The sequence below is a fragment of the Hyalella azteca genome, unplaced genomic scaffold, assembly GCF_000764305.2.
Source record: "Hyalella azteca isolate HAZT.00-mixed unplaced genomic scaffold, Hazt_2.0.2 contig8353, whole genome shotgun sequence".
Classification (NCBI taxonomy): domain Eukaryota; kingdom Metazoa; phylum Arthropoda; class Malacostraca; order Amphipoda; family Hyalellidae; genus Hyalella; species Hyalella azteca.
Window position 1 is genome coordinate 112,506 of NW_025938450.1, and position 18,096 is coordinate 130,601.

Below are 18,096 nucleotides of genomic sequence, written 5' to 3' on the forward strand. Positions count from 1 at the left end.
AACGAATAAATTTTCGTGTTGAGCGACTTTGCTGTTCAGGTTGGCTGGTGTCAAAACGTTCGAATAGATAATATTTCAACTCTAGATTTTATTTTGCAAATTGATGATAATATATGAAAAATGCTTATTTTTTATTTGGGGGCCTGATATAATAGAGTGAAGTTAATTGAATGCATGTAATCTGCACTAACGATTAAAATTACGTTTCTTATCTGCGGAATTTATATTAAATTTGCTTATTTTTGAGCCATGTGATAACGTTTCTACAAGTATTCAATCGGTATTTAATTTTCCGGGTTTTGGCTTAACGTATGTTGACTCTATGAGATCATAGTAGAGGTCTGTTATAGGCAATGATCATTTTCGCGAATAATTCGACACCAGTACAGTACCTAACCTTGAGGAGTTGGAGAAATGGAACATCGACATTCAAAGGGTTAATGTGAACTTCTTAAATATATTGAATTTTGGAACAATTGGAAATCAAAGAACAAAGAAAGCGTTGTAACTTTTATTGTGGTTCCGCAAAGAGAATTGGTTCGCAGAACGAAGCCAGAAGGAATTAAACGAGAAGCACGCAGCGCGACGAGGAACTCGTACACTGTAGTAGAATACGTACGCACATATAAGCACAAGTTCGAACGTTAAAAGTGTAGAACATAATAATTAATTCCAATTGAATGAGTCACTGTTTCAGGTGAATATGTCTCTCTCTCCAATTCTCACCATATATTGCCGGTGGCAACAGAACGTATAAGCAAGAAGTTCAGTTCAAAAATAAGAAACGGCTGAGTTGAAGACCAAGTAGAGGAGGTTGGGTTGATTCTTATCTGAATAAGACAGAAAACCAACTTAAGCCTAAAATTAATGGAATCAAAGTTATACTGCAATGGATTTCAGTATGATTCAAGAATAATATAAATTCAGAATAATGATAACAGTTTCAAATAATCAAAATGACAAACCTATTTGTTTCCGTTGAGGAACCCTAGACAAGAGTTCTCATGTAGAGAACTATTAGGAAGAAAATAGTGAAAACAGTAATAGGAGTGTTCGCTCGTACTTAAAGGAGTTAAGCGCATGCAAGCATGCAAGTTAATTCACAGCACTAAGGCATGTGACATAATCGGTTAACACCGAAGCTCCAAGGAGCCAATAACCCCTACGGGTTCTAAGCACTGGCGTAAAGCCAGTTAAGCAAGATCTTCAACGAGCGAAACACAGAAGTTCTAACATGCATTTAAATGGAACAAAATAAAATGAAAACACACTCGCACAAACTCAAATTAAGTAACAGATAAGCAAGAGTTAACATAAGTAATAATACTGTTTGAGCATGAGGTCTTCACTCCGGTAAGGTTAAAGCAATAGTGTTTAAGATAGAGCTAACGAGAGTCGACTTTGCCTCCTAACACGAGACAAACGATAAGCGTATAAACATTAATGAGTTAATTAGTTATAAATTTTAACAAAGAAGGGCAGAGTAGTACCCTTCGGTATCTGTTGATTCAACGCTTAACGTGATAATTAATCCGGTTTTCACCAGAAAATCAATTGTAACCATTAAAAAGTACAATTATTTCGATTCCCTATAGAATAATTCAGACTCCTCCGGTGGTCCATGATGTACGTTAACAAGCATTGATGGTCTCGCCAAGTGCATCTGATGGTGACATTTCTAAATTTTGACTCGTCCTGTCGTCCAGTGCGGAGTGCTTCAGCGCCAATCCGACTGAACAATCCACCATCCAGTTCCAGTGACCAGTCTTGCGCCGGCCGTCGTGTGCGTTGGTTCAGTGGTAGATTAGGGCTGTACACGTGGTCCCAGAACGTGCTGCAATCGTGGTAGTTAGTGAGACTGAGAGGCGAGAAGAAGTTTAGGGGAATAACATGGTGAACAGAACTTTTGGGAATCACTGCTAAATTATTGGTACAAGTTCATTGCAAATAGCAGTTCTCACATTAGAACCGAATATTCCTCAGCATCGTGGAGTCACTTCCAAAACTATTCACCGTCACTCAAATCATTGACTCAATCAGGTAATTCATTCTATAGCGACTAATACTTCCGTAACACAAAATATTCTCAGGAAAATTAAACTGCCTATATGTTTTGCTATCCACAGACCAATGCTACTACCTATTATGCTATCCGTTCGTGTAGTTATCTCAAAATAGATGAAGCGTATATACAAATTTGGTAGGCCTACGTAGCACAAGCACTCTAGTTTATTATTCTACTTTTATACTGATGGTTTCTTCAGACTTGAGTGTAATCACGTTGCGTAAAGTTAACAAGCGTTAACAAGCATACTCGATTCTTTCACATATCAATGAAGCTGTCCATTTAAAACTGATTCGTATTGCAAGTTTGCAACCTATGAAGAAAGATGAATGCTCTGGGCGTGATACCAACATCTTATGATCTTAATATCACTCGACCCTAGTCGATCTGTTTGTAGGTAAACCGATCGAAAATATTAGGGTCAGTTTAAAAGGATGATAGAAAATTTCAAGATTTTTATGGCGCCTAACGTGATTTACGTCTTTTCCACTCGCTCGATCAAACTTCTTATTAAATGAAAATTATTCGGTATACGTAGTTAGTGACTAACCGCCGACGCTTCAGAATTCGGCCGGCTGTTTATCACACTTGAATGTTACAGAAATTTACGGTATAGTTTTATAGAAGTTATATTAATTTAAGCATAATATGCTATCTACAGCAATGCAAACATTCTAATAACGACCAAAACAGCTGCATTGCATTCCTCTCCAGTCTCCAGCGATCGTTACGATCGTACACACCTAACCTCTCGCCCTCATAACGTTACGACGAGATGGTTGCTGTAATACTTATGTGATAGTTCACAGAGTCCACATAATTGAAGATAAATAGCACCGCAAATGCACCATTTCTCGAGTGATCATACTTCCGTTGGGGTATGAATCATACCCCAACAGGCGTACTTTTTCTTCTGCTCTACTGGGTGTTCCATCAACTTCCAAGCGAGGGCCGAGAACAGAGAACTTCCAAGAGAGGGCCGAGCGCTGAAGAAGACACTGCCAGTGCAGCATCAATGTTATAGTTACGATTAAATATACGGCACTGCCCGTGCAGAATTACTGTTCTAGTTACGATAAGACGCCACTGCCCATGCAGAATTAGTGTTCTAGTTACGATGAGACGCCACTACCTGTGCAGAATTAGTGTTCTAGTTACGATGAGACAGGATGGTTGTGTGTGCGTGTGGTGGATAGTTGTGTGCGCGTGTGGTGGATGGTTGTGTGTGCGTGTGGTGGATGGTTGTGTGTGCGTGTGGTGGATGGTTGTGTGCGCGTGCGGTGGATGGTTGTGTGGGCGTGTGGTGGATGGTTGTGTGTGCGTGTCGGGATGGTTGTGTGTGGAGGATAAATTGTGTGCGATTAGGGGATGGTAATGTGTTTGGTAATGTGCTTGATGGCAGTGTGTTAAAATGATGGTGGGTTTGGTGGTGGTAAATTAATTCCAGTATAGTACCTATATGTTTCTCAGCAAATGAGCACAGTTGCGTACGTTCTATGTTTTGGATTCTTAACAATTACCTGTGTAACTAATCATCCTCCAGCTTTTCATTGTTTCTACCATTGCAATCAAATAAGGTGGTCTGAAAAAAAGAAAAATGTATTCTTAAAAATCCATTAATAATTGCTGAGAGTCGTTTTCCTCAGCAACAGGTCGATACGTTGACCGATTACACGGAAAAGTCAAAATTTTGGGCGTGTGTGAGCGGGATTTAAGATTTTCTCGAGTATTGAGAACCCCGTGCAGAAAGCATAGTTCAGTAGTAATTTCTCGCCAAATGGCAGGCAACAAATTAGATGAACGCGGTGAACATTAGGTGTTGCACAGTGCCGCTGTTTTCGCTGTCCAGTGTCGGGCTGACCCACAGGAGCCATGTTGCAGTAGGTTACCGCGTGCGGTGTGCTCTTGTGGTTCCCTACATGATTTTTCTGGTTAACTTTCTCGTTCCAATGTACTTTTCCAGGCAATACTTCTTCATTTTAACGAATGAAATGCAACCTATAATTTTGACTGATTCTTTTTTTTTTATTTGTCAATACATAAAATTTCGTTTATTAATTTATACCTACTGCATTTGTTGAATTCCACTCGTGCTTTTTTTATTTGCTCGATTATTATGCCTGTTGACAACTCAGTCCCTTTCTTGCGAATGTGGAAGATGGCTACAGAAGACCTAAGTGCCAACTCCTTGTTCCATTGATTCCCACCTTCTTTGAATTGATCATATTTCTTAAATTCCTCAATGACGATTCACTAAAAAAACTGCAGATGTCGGTGTCCGATTAATAATATACTAGTTCTTTCAACTCTCATTTCATTCATGTGAGCTAAGGTCGCATATTGTGATACAGAAATAATTTGTTATAATAACACTAATCATGAGTTCTAAGTTCTTTTTGCTACGAAGATAGTTTCTATAATGTTCCGAGGCAATGGCAATAACCAAAGTCTGTGATTCATAATTCCGATCTCCAATTATTGAGGTATTAATTCACCTAAAACCGGAACATAAATTGTTTTCGTTGAGCATGTCATTCAAGTCTTCGAATTCGTGTTAAATTTTAAGTAAACAAATTTCAGATCATCGCGAAAATCTTCAATGATGAGCTTTTAATGTTGTTATTCTACATTTTCTGAGGGAAAGACGCGGTTTCGAGTGACTGCTTGGTAGCACGTCACTGTTTGAACGATGCGATGTCCGTGGCCAGCGAAGGCTTGACCCGCGTTTCAGGCGTCCGTATTTCCTTCGTACGAAGTTTCCTACGTACGATGTGACCCACTTTATGAGGGTCAACGTTGTCGTGATGTGCTGCTATTACGAACGCCTGGGCCGATGCGCTTGGACAAACTGCCATATTGAACTCAAATGCTCCTAACTCAGGTCAACAACCGCAGAAAGCTGCCTTATGTCCGCAGAAAGCTGCCTAGTGTGAAACATTCAGTTCACCGCTATCCAAAGTACGACGAATACGAACTTAATTAACAATGTTTCTTTTTTTTCATACGTGGAATATCATGTTCCAAACTATATCAATGAACCCAAAATTGCACCGTTATTTATGGTGATTTTCTAAGCAACAGCGCCATAAAAATATCGAATTTAGCGTTTACTTCAAAGTGAATGTGCAGCAAGAGGGAAAATTCACTACTTTAATTTACTTCTTAATAAATTGTACTCCTAGCTAATTTATCTTCCATCGTCTTCGCAGCATTTGATTCCATTTCATATCTCTCATAAACTCCATTTGCTCGCGCCATGCAATTGCCTTCGGCAATTTTGACACATCTTTCATTTCTTTACGGCTGTACATTTCAGTCTATTAAACTGCGTAATATTTACGAAATGTATCATAGTATCTCACAAGCATACTTCTATTTCCACTTCAAATCGCAGGTTGTTGACATCACGGCGGGAAGAGTTATGATCATATCCGTTCAATAACTGGCTGGAGGATGGTATCAGGGGATGCGTGTTGTTCCTGCGAGTGTATAAACGATATTCGTGACAGGCCCCTGCGTGTGCGTGCCACCAATAGAACCGTCCATAGTAGCGGATCGCAGTGCTGTCTGGGCCTTGAACATGAAAGTCTGCACCACGATGAAATAAAAGAGCGACAGAAATGAGCGAAATTTGCATGTTTGAATAATGAATCTCTGAATCCATACAAGAAATGCATTTGCTAGCAAACTGATATTTCAACTTATTTGAGGAAACTTTGTTTTAAATCTGTTGCATGCGAATTTTATGTAATAATTAACAATTCATGGTCGCTTTCGGTGTCACGTGTAAGTTAATAATGGCCACATTCCGAGTGACATGCAAATAAGCTGCTACCAATCACTCAGAAATATCGAAACTTATCATTATGTGCAACAATTGAATCACAAATGTTTCATTTTCACCATATAAATTATGTCACATTATTTCCGGATTTGTGTTGAAATGTTGTATGATGTTGCTAATCATTAGAAGTTGATCTCAATTCAAAGATTTATACATCGAAATTCCAATTATATTGTCAGGGCCAGACAAATTTTTAGGTTATTAAATATTGGAAGGACTTGCATCTTTCAGTAATTATTTATTGTAAAACGTTGTAACATGGAGCCAAAATCTATAATAATAAGTGCAACTTAATTCTACCAAAATTCGTACTTTTATTTTTCAAATAATTTTAAAACAAATGTGCCTGCATGCTTCCAAGCCTCTGTCGAATCGTTATTTTAAATTAATATGTTTACCCTCACGAAGGCTGTAAATTATAATCCAGAAAATTTCACGTTCGGTAACCAGAACAATAAAACTTCATGGAGAAGTTATGCTCAATTTTTTTCTAAAATGAGCCATCGCTCATCATTTTCTCTTTAATTTGACAGCGACTCTAACGAAACCGTCGTAATTCAGAAGAGCGTTTCAAGATGTCATTAGAAAGTTTTCGGGGCCAAGCTCATCTTCGCAGTCGGAGATGAAAATACTGAGCCGGAACCCCTACTTGTGAATTTAATTTTAGTGACGGATGACGGATGCATTTCGGTCGAATCCATTACGTGCGACCTAACCCATCAATTGTAAATCAAGTTGAAAATTTTATTTGCCAATCATCACTTCCCGTTAGTATCAATATTCATCTTCTGTGACAGCGACGTCTTATGGTAATTAAAAAGTAGCATCACCTTTGAAATTGTAATCTCGAGTGCGCCAAAAATGGTATAGTATGGTTTCAATTTGCAAGTTCATCGTTGATTTATGGCATAACCTCCTGACGTATTTCAAGACTCGGTGTCTAACTTATTGTTGTCATATGCTTCTAACCCAGTTTAGAGTTCACTTACTTGGTTTGATATATACAATGTACAGTACCGTATCTCAATTCTACAGATATTAATGAACTTTTATCCCAGCAATAATGGTTCAATTCGAGCAATCATCCAACAGTTTTGTTGTGAAGACGAGAACGAACAAGACTAGGTTATGTACTTCATCTGATTATGATTTTTTCTTGCATTTTCTCATACTGTATCTATCTGCTTTCAAGAGAATTTTTTTAAAGTAGACCTATCATCAACATTTAAAGATAGAACGGCGTTCGACGATAGAATGCAATCATAATTGTATCTATCGCTGTCTGATGAATAGATATCTCGAATCTGAGCATTCGTGACTGGAGACTATCTTGCCCTGCGTGCGAGCATTTGTCCTGCGTGGGAACAAATTGTATAGACTTCTGGCTTCTGTACTCAGGATGTCCGTGTAAGTATTGCGCGACTTTCCAGAGGCAGTTAATCAGAGCAGTGAAAGCCAGAGCAGCTGTTTATGGTTTCCTTATAGCCACTCAGAGGCGTATACGGATCATTCATATGCTTGCAGCGTTTGCTTTTCTGTTTGTTCTCCGTGCGCTCTCTCGATATGAACTTGTTTGGTGCCGATCGGGAACTATTGGGTTGGTACAGGCAGCTTTTACTTAAGGTGTCAGTCGGCAAGATCCGTATCGTAAGACTGAAAAGAAAATGCGTTAACGCTAAGATTACGTGAAATAAATAATACTCTCTGATGAATCGATGACTTCTCATTCAGCAAGTAACACCTACTCCGATGATTATTATTTTGTTTCTCCTTTTATTGCGTAATTATCTTCTGATTCCGCTAAAACTTTCCAGTCGATAACCTTACTCTGCTGACGTTCTCATTTCACATCGAGCGTCTTCTTTCAATGAGAGCAAATCAATGTGGAACGGTCATTTGACAGTAACACACAATTTGCCGAGCTTGAGGCGCACGATTGTGCACGAGTAGTTCTGCAGTACACACGTGACTCGACTGCTTCAGCAACTACGATGAAACAATTGCGATATGAACACAACCAGCGCGCTGGATTATGCACATCGAGCAGTACTGTGAGTTGGGTCATTGCGTCATCACGTGCCTCCACTGGAACATCCTGTCTTACTGACCCATTGAACTCAAAAGTTTTGGACGCTCGCCGACCAAGCAGAAGCGCCTTGACAAGCGTGCGTCAGTCAACAGCATTTTGCTGTCGTCATTTTGGAATGGGTGACTATAACAGTGCGGTCACTGCTGAAATATCTCTGTAATGGCCTGCCATTGAGGGCGTGTATAACGCGCATCATTAGGACTGATCGCATGCAGTGCTGGTCACGAGGACAAGTTACCTGCGTGCAAGTAATTGCAACAGCCATTTCACGTGACCGAGACTCCGCCGTTTATTTGTGCTCTTGCGGAATGCGGTTTTCAGGTCTTCATATAAGCTTGAATCGGGTCGCATGTAAATGATGAGGTCTCGAAGTAGATCAAGATAGTAAATAACTTCACTAAGTACCCGTTTGTTTTGGCCACTTGATGATTATAACTGGGATTATAACTGGAGACAATGGTTTAATAGCTCATAGAGGAGGCCCATGCTCTAGTGATTTTTAGCATCAAAATAATACCTTATATACACGCTTAGTTGAGAATGCTACTTTTAGTAGAGTTTTTCTCCGCTGTCAATGTAGCTGCTCCGTTATGAAATTTAGACTATGACGTATTTAAAAGAAGTACTTTGTAATTGATCAACGTTTGAATTAGAAGAAACTATTGCCGGTTTCGGGGGTTATTTTTTCACGAAGGTTTGCATGACATCAATTTTTCTCTCAAGCCACTTACTTCATTGTTAATGCCATTTTTTAAAGAAGGTTTATGATTTTGTCTTCGTACTGGCATAATTCAACTTTTATTGATGAATGCGATTATAGGCGAGTTCCTTCTCATTAGAAGTATTTAACATCGCTAGTCGTAAGAAAGCCTTGCAAACTGACAAAATGAAGGACGTCTAACCAGTTTGGCCAAGGGGGGCACGCGATCGGACACTTTCTAGAACGTGCTATCCTGGTTCCTAAATAGATAACTAGACCGAGAAAACTGGTAAAAACTTGGCGTCTTCTAAGCAAACTTTCCGTGTATCCGACTCTCTCCGATCTTGACCTACTGGATGTTTTTTGCTGAAGATTTAAGAATTTAGAGGACTATTATACGTTATTTTACACCTTTTGCAGAATTTGATCTGAATGAATATAGACCGTATCCCTGATGACAAATAACAAACACACCGCTTCTACTTTCTAAAATTTTGGCTGACTTTCTAAAAATTCATAGTTATTTGTCATGCTCCGGTTGTGACACAATAAGTTTTTTTTTACTTTTCTTGGAAGACCAGTTTTCCTCTGCAGCGTAGTATACCCCTGACAAACAAGGCATATCTATCAGATTTTCACACGGAGTATAGGTATTTTCAATTTATCTTTGTTGCCGTTTCATTTCAAATGCGTTGTTAAATTTCTTTGTTGTCGTTTCATTTTCATCGAGAGGAAATGTATGATTCTTTTCCATGCTAGTTGTACATGGAATCAAATCTAATTAACTTGATTTATTGACACATGCCGATGAACGTCATGTCATGTGCTTTCTTTCAACTTCCTTTAAGTTCCAGCAAAATATTTTTAATGAGATGAGTGGATGTGAAACTTTCTTGGGTTTTCTTGGCACTTTCTCCACTTGGTCACTAGTGTAAACACGGATCCTCAATAAGGCCAGGCTATATTTTGGACATTTGAGCCTCACGAGTTTGGGTCGTATAAATTAAATGCCAAGCTGCTTTCTCTACACCAACGACCTAGCGCTCACTCTCATAACTGCTATAGAGAAGTTTTCCATCAGCTACACGCATTCGCTGCTCTCACGCATATTCCTTATATGGAGTTTTTCACGGGCTAAGCTACTCACTGAAGCAATGGAACCAAGCCGCCATCTATCAGCCTTGTCACAGAAAAGCTATAAACAACCATAGAACTTTCCTGATAATTGTCAGATAATCCGTGGCCGCCAAATGAACCACGGCCAGCTGGAAAATAATTTTATGTTTTTATAATGAAGTAGGATTCACAAACGCGCGCAGCTCATCATAAAATGATTTTCGGGAAATTTATATATACTAATATTTTCTAAAGTATTCCCCACACTTCTACACGTTTTTCCACTTCCATTCAGGGAATGTTTTTGTAGAATATTTTTATTCAGGCAGTATTAATATCTTCATCTTCTACACTAAAAATGCTTGAACTGAAACAGTGCCCCACAATCCTGCCATACGAGTTTTCATTGAATTGAAAGTTTTACTACTCGTCCATTTTTCTTATTGAAATTTGCATTATTGCCGGCTACATTACAACGTAGCGAGAGATTTTCTCACGTAGATTTCGAGAAGAACTGATCATTCTGCACATGGAAAGAAAAAATACTTGTATTTACACCACTTCCTCGGAAATAGCTTGCCCACTCAATAAGAGTCTCAAAGGAATTATAATTTGAAGAACGATGAGAAAGCTGAAAGACTTGGCGCTTCGTCTGCAATGATGACTTTGCATTTTACTTAACATGCCTTGAGGAATCAACTCGCTTTCCCGAGAAATTGTGTGACCAGTATTTCAAGAAATATGAATTAGCTGAGCACTCCTTCATTCGTTTCAATGTGTGACGCTGCATTTTAATCGCATCCTATCTTTAACATTACGACAATCGAAGAACTTCCGTTCATGGACGAGCAAACATTCTTTCATAACTTTTTATCGCTAAAATAACAGCAATGCTGCTCAGCAAAAATTCTGAGCTACTTGGTTCAAAGAAAATAATCACCCTCTGCGCATGTGGAATCACAGTTTCACTTTCAGCCCACAAAAAGGGTTTTATCTGGTAACGGAAGTATCATCTTGCACGCTTCTCATATCCCCCGTGGATTCTCTAAGCTGAAAAACACGACTCCACGAAATGACTGGAGCATTTGGAATATTTTGCTCGATGATAATCGTCATTTGTTTCACTTCAACGCACACTTTCCCTGACCTCCGTCTTGGAATATCTAGAGTGTATTTATTGAGTTGCTGATCATTCTAGCATGAGAAACGAAGTTTTTATCTAAACACTCGCATACTGTGGGGCGGTGGCCATCTAATATCTACGTAGCTCCCGCCTCGTGACTTTCACCGCACTTTTCACGAGCTGGCATGCGCCTGACAACGAATGTGCAGGCTGAATGTTCTTATGTTATGCACATCGTAATCTGACATGATCGCACGCAGCGCAGTGTGCGATTCAGTTCGCAACCGTTATTTTCCAGCCATTCTGACATTTGTTCTCTGCAGACACGCTTTCTCAGTGATTCCTTGTTTCCAAGTGAGACGGATGGAACGCCCTCTCGGGCAGTATGAATTACTTTATTGCGTTCTACATATCAATCTTCATTTACTGTGTGCTCATCCCTCCATTTTATTTGCTGTTCCTAAGAAATAAAAGGGTTCTAAATGCTTTTTGTAAAGCATTTACAATTCTATACATTGCTTATATTTCACTTGGGACCAAAGTCATGTTAAATCTTCTCTATGATCGGTGCAGCGCAATTCGTTAATGGTTACGGGATTGTTGAACTAAATTGCAATTGCATTTAATTCAATTTAAACTTTTCCATATGTGCCGTCTATTTTTCCTCATATCGGTACCTTTCAGCGTACACCACACAATCAAAGTAAGCTTCGATTTTTTCATCCTTACCTTTTGATGCACTTCCGTTGTTGCATTAATTTGCGTGTTGTGACAAGGAGACTTGAATTATTACAATACAATTACCTCATCCTCTTTTAACAAGAAGCACCATCGCTTGGTTGTCATCCGCTTTCTTTGGGTGTTTCCTGTTCGTATTTCCGTCTTTATTTGACGCTTGATTTTCTAACTCGTAAGTGACAAACTGAATGTCTTCTTGCGGGAGCTTCAGCATTCAATTTTGGCTTGATTATTTACTGACGTCCCTGTGTAATCAGTGATTACTGATTTAATTTCTTGGCATTTTCTCTGACATTTTGAATTTCGTTCACATTAAATCAGACCAGAAAACTAAAGTCTAAGATCATCAGCCTTCGCATTTCTTTTCATTTGTACTAATGGGACAATGGGAAATTGACTTTTAGATCTATGGAACACCATAGATTTGAAATTTGAGTTTTCTTGCATATTTTTCCATAAAAAGCCGTCGGTTAACGGTGGGTAGACTGATTATTTTGTCATAGAGTCGCCGTGATGCATCAGAACATGAACAATATTTCGGTCAACTATTAATTTCAAACGAAATTCGTGGCTCTAAATCATCAAAATAATCATTGTTGCACTAACTCTTGTTCTCCTTAATATTTTTCGTTTGAGCGGTGTGTTTTGTGAGCGTCTTCAATGGCCATTAATAGCATTTTGTCGACCAGGTCCATCGCTGGAAGCTAGTGTCGACGCAACATACGTCGTACTGAATTTATCCGCGTCACATTTTCTTTCCAGCCAACACCGTTATTACAGCGGCGTCAGTAGGGCACGTCTGTTGGTGCCATTGCGCAGATGTGCGGTCATCTTGCAAGACTTAGATACGCTGGTATTATTTTATATATGCTATTTATATTTTTATAGATATTAAGTGACAGTAGGACTTAGTTCTAAATTGTAGTGTTCGTAAAGCTACCTCATCACGACTGCAAAATTGCTTGCTCCGTCGGATTTGTCAATTGCCATTCCCGCCATGAACTCATTGCACGATAACATTGAATTGTTATGCATCACGTACGCATTTCAGTATCCTTACTTCCGTAAATATATCTTTTCTCGCAATTCCTTGAAAATTTGTGAATTATTTGAAATTTGATTGAATGCTAGTGCCGAGGCTTTCGAAAGACTGCATGGCGCCATTGGTTGTGGACAGATACTAGAGCAGGGGTCTCCAAACTACGGCCCGCGGGCCGGATCCGGCCCTCGGCTAGGTTCCATCCGGCCCGCCGAGGATATCTCGTATTTCAACATAATGTGTCCAAAAATCGAGCGTGGCGTTTATTTCTGGTTAAGCATGAACTAAAAAACAGTAAAAATGCGTGACTGGTGTCTCTAAAATTTGATAAATATTTACAAATGTTACCATGAACCACCCAAGACCCTTTGATTGAGGAGAACATTATCGTCCTGGTCTGCTTGCCAGTGTGAACCCAAGTTTGGAAGTGTTTCAGGTGATAATGTCGGGACCAGGAAAGAAGAGAAATGTGGACACTGAATGCCGTGAATCAAGGAAAAGAAGAGTGCATACTACTTTTTTATCGATTCTGATACGTTGACAACATAGCATTATGGTTAATATGCAACGATAGTATTGCAGAGCTGAAAGAGTGTAACACTCGGAGACATTATGACTCAATCAAATCAAACTCAATCAAATTATGAAACTCAATCTTCATTCGCAAGAAGACTTGCAGAAAGCATTATTTGCAATCTGAAATAGCAATTCCAAGAACGTCACGCATCTGCAGCAATTAAAAATTTTCCAAAATGCATTTGATTGTTCCATTGAAGATTTGCCATCTGAACTTCAATGGGAAGTAATTGATCTGCAAGCTAATGACGCGTAGAAGGACAGATTCATAGAAGGTAAACTGATCGACCTTTACGAGTGTCCGCCAAGCGATGAAAATGTTCATCTACAAGCCTTTGCTAATATGAAGTATGTCAAGTCTAGCTACAGGGCAGCCTTATCCGACGAACATTTACAATCAATTTTGATGATAGGATCGGTAATTTTGATCCTGAACTCAATGGGATTTTGTATGAAAAGAAACAATGCCTCGCATTAATGCTGTTTCACGTTGAATATTTTTTTAAGATTACACTCTAATAATTATAGCCATAATTATTATGTCCCCTCTGTATTTAGGAACCGTGCTTTTCACGCCAATTAATGATAAGGATTTAAGATTATGCGAAGAATAAGCGATGAAAAATAGTGTACTGTTGTTCTGTAAGACGAAGTGCTGAATAAAATAGTCATTCGTGCGCAAATTTTGACTATCGCATTTTATTCGTAATTTGTGCTGCCCTCCTCTCCGCCCACGAACATCTTCGGCCCGCGAAAGTTTCAGTAAGCTTGATCTTGGCCCTTGGTAAAAAAAGTTTGGAGACCCCTGTACTAGAGTATAGATAAAGATGCACGGTAAACGCGAACGATGAACCTGTGTTACTTCAGCGGTCATGCACACTTCCATATTTCACTGTAAAAGAATGTTTGCCTGAAATTTATCTTATCTCTTTTCATGTAGAGTATTGACTTCATTTAATGAATAAAACCCCTCGTTTCGTTTACTTCCATTTACTTAGAAATGCCGTCGATCGGAGCTTGTTTATTGATTTTTAACTCAGTTTTGCCTGGAATGCTTGACTGGAAGTTATATGACTTTCTAAGTTGACTTAATAACTTATTCCTTTCAACGAAATATCGAATAGTTGGAGATAAGGGTTACGTTCATTTGAAATGCTCTTTTTGTGTATTTATGCGTTTTTGTCAGTACTAAAATATTTTAATAGTACTAATTCATCCATAAACTATATTATCAAATCTGATTCTAATTTTGCAATGTCTCGTAATTTCAATTTTGTTTTGTGTGTCGTTTATTACTACATATTAATGACTCTGTATTTTTTCTTCCAGATTGCACAATGAGACTAAAGTTGGCGCTCATCGCATTGTTCGTGGCTGCTGTATCGGTGAGTATACAGAAAAAAAGCATACACTACTAGCATTAGGCATATAGTGATATCTGTATTAATTTTTATTCTGTCGCTAATGTCTCCCATTAACATTAATCCCTCAATGCCGCGAGTGATTTCCCACAATGCCGACGATGATAGATTAATTCCACAAGGCCGACGATGCCAGCTTACCTGATTGACCATGCTGAGTTAATATCATATCATTGAGCTGGACTCGGTTGGTATTATGTTAACAAGGCTCGTAATCAACGGGCTTCTTGTTGTACTCAAGGCAATGGGCTGCTTTAGCTCCTACACATGGTTGTTGAATAATCAATCCATTTCTGATAATTGAAAGTTCGATTTTTATTAGTCTGAGACAATTAATTTGAAAGAATTCAGGTTCAAGTGACGAAAGTGCCTTAATAATGTACATTCGTTACAAAGTATTATAATTTTCTCTTAATCTTGTCAATATTATTATTTTACGCGTATAATTTACAGAAAATCGAGGGTTTTGTCGTCCAGCGTTATTTAGAATGACCATATCCTTGTACAAATATTGTAACTGACTGGCTTTAAACTGAAATTCACACACCACGCTATATAAATTATCTCAGTAATAGTATGTATCATGCACCTTACCTTTTCGTTTTCATTATCCGAAAGCTAAAACAAAATTCTCCGCCTCTTTTATCACTTCTTAAACACGCTAAATCGTTTTTTCAAACTCCCATCCAGACCCCATTCGTAAAAAATTTGTTGAAAATATTTCATGAACTAATTTTGTCGTAACATGTCATATGTGATATTCATGGAACACATTATGTAAGCTCTCTCTCTTATGCCATCCCGGTGAATCAACTTGAAACTCAAAGTTGTTGGTAAATTTAACATACCGTACCTAAAATAACTGGAACCCAATTTATTCAACTAAAGCACATTATATCTTCAGCGTTTATTTTTCAACGCCGACTAGCAACGCTACCGTACCCACTGTTATGCTCGACGAATTTCAAATTAAACATTCGTCTCACCATTGCCATTTGGCAACTCCAGGATTGTTTCTTTGCTGGCCGGCTGTCGGACTTGTGTTTCTTTTCGGCTTGCAGGATTAACCTAATTATTTGAGGTTCTCATTTTCATGACCAACGAGGATATATTTATGACTAGAAATCTGCACAAATATTAAGCAACACAATCAAGTAAATATGAAATGAAGCAATAACGTTGAATAAAAAAAATAAGAAGATGGAATTAATTGTTAGAATAACGATAGAGAATCGAGCTAGAATAGCCCTTCTACTTAATGGCTCGCATCTTAATAGATTTACATATGGCATAGGTCGTAAGTGGACCAGTGCACATTTGTTGGACACGTATCTTAGGCATTGCAGTTAAAATTCTCCTCACTATTGCCTCAAACTGCAGTATTCCCTTGCAAGAAGCTGATGCTAGAAGAGCAAGTCACGCTGGCTGTCGCACGCGGGAGCGGCATCTGCCGTGGCCAATATCGCCGCCATGTCGCATATGGCGCGTGTACAGTTAGCGCGCGCTCACCACAGTTACCCTGTAGCTTCAAAATTATGTTAATAATTCAACCTTGCTTGCAACATCGCTTGCTGTACACGCTGAATTTTTTGGCATTAAAGAAGTAGTTCAACATAATAACAATCTTAATTTTAAAGTTGTCATATTCATTAAATCTTTCTGTTGCTAACACGGTGTCGATGAGATTCGAAATTTGAGATTTTGTAAGGCTCGGTTTGGCATAATTATTATTTTCTTTCTTGATAGCGATGCCTCTCTTCTATTTCGACTCGCTTGTATGTCTCCCTTGGTTTAAAGTCTACTTATATTTTCGTTAAAGTGGAAGAATATTCTGTAATAGAGATAGATAAATAATTGAAATATTTTTCGTGTTCAAAAGCTCTTTTGCAAAATTTAAAAGTTTTCCCCATTATAAAAAATTTTTAAAGTTCTTATTATTCTTTACCATGGTTTTTCGGGCTTTAAATTAATCTATAAATCAAAACAATCAAACTTAATGGATCATTTACTTTACTGTCCAAAAATTAAATTTTTGGCTCGCTTTTAGTTCATGAAAAAGTCTCAGTGTTACTGTAGCTATCTGCCATTCCATGGTGGTGATTTTTGTCTAGCAACTTAGCAACTATAGTTGCTGAATGTAATTTCCACTGCACGCTTCAATTTTTGTTCTCAGTTGTAATGACGCACGTTTTTGTCTCCTAATGAATCCTAAGTCGTGTAGGAAATGAATGCATAATGTTTCGGACGCGGCGGGAGTCGTCAGCTGACACAATATAGGACGTCGTTAGGATCTATTTCTATGTTAGCTGACCTATTTTATTCTACACTTACTGATTTCTGTATCAATAATCTTGCGGTCACCATTAGTTCATCCGCTATCATCAATTAGTTCGAAAATACATTATCCGAATTTCATTTTGTATTGATATTTCTGATTACGTTTGGAAAAGATCATGGAACAATAATCTGGGGGAATATTTTAAAACTTCGTCCTAGGAAAGAAATGACATTCAACAATTATATTTCTATTCAATTTGTGCAGAGCTCAGCGATATTGACGTGATAAAGCATCGATTTAATTCATTCTGTTGAATATCATAGAAGATAAAAAAAAATAATTTAAATGCGTGGCAACCGAATTCCCGCAAAAGGAACGCAAGAGACTTTCTTTATTTCAAGGTTTGAATTTATAAATAAACTAATACAACTTGGTGGTCAAAACTTCATACAACAGTATTACCCTACATAAGTAACTCCTCTTCCTAATTCCCAACTAAGATTCTGAATATCATTAGTTGGTCTGCAACATGTTGACATTCGCGCGACTGTCCGTTGGTGTTCACCGTTGCACCAATGATCCATTTCTACCGGAGTGACTGCTCGAGCAAACTCTTCGGTAACGGCCTTAACGGGTCCCTCTTCATTATGCGCCATCTTGCAAATTTAACGAAGATGAAGATTTTAGACAAGATATTAGCTGTTGCTCATATTCAGCACCATGTTTCTCACCAAATCTCTGCCTCAAACAATAGCACTTGAAGATTTTGATGCATTCTAATCCAAATTACACTGCTGCAAGGCAATGCATTGAAACGCGATTGCTTGCTTTGTATCTTTGATTGTAATTTGTGTCAATTATCCGATTAATGCGCTCCGTTTTTCAATACCTAAGGGTTGATAATGTAGTAGTTTATACATTTGCTACATCATAATGGAGGAAATGTGACTTATTGTCTTGAAAATATCATCTGTCCATCTGAGTGGCAGACATCGTAGCCATTATACGGTGCTCTAACATTGGAATAATGAATGCATTAATTGCCTTAATTTTCCCCTGATTTTTTTTATTGAATCGCCATGTATTTTCAAGAATTAGCCGTTCATT

General features: G+C 38.4%; 1 protein-coding gene across 2 annotated transcripts in view; it reads left to right on the forward strand.

Annotated features, from left to right (window-relative positions):
* LOC108682433 overlaps positions 1-18,096 on the forward strand; it is a 37,116-nt gene that overhangs the window by 10,407 nt on the left and 8,613 nt on the right. The window contains exons 1-2 of one of the 2 annotated variants that reach the window (XM_018171593.2): positions 1,763-2,040; positions 14,620-14,675. In XM_018171593.2, the coding sequence (XP_018027082.1) occupies positions 14,628-14,675 (48 nt within the window). In that variant the 5' untranslated portion in view covers positions 1,763-2,040; positions 14,620-14,627. Of the gene's footprint in view, positions 1-1,762; positions 2,041-14,619; positions 14,676-18,096 lie in introns of those variants that run through there. The other variant, XM_018171592.2, reaches the window with a different exon arrangement.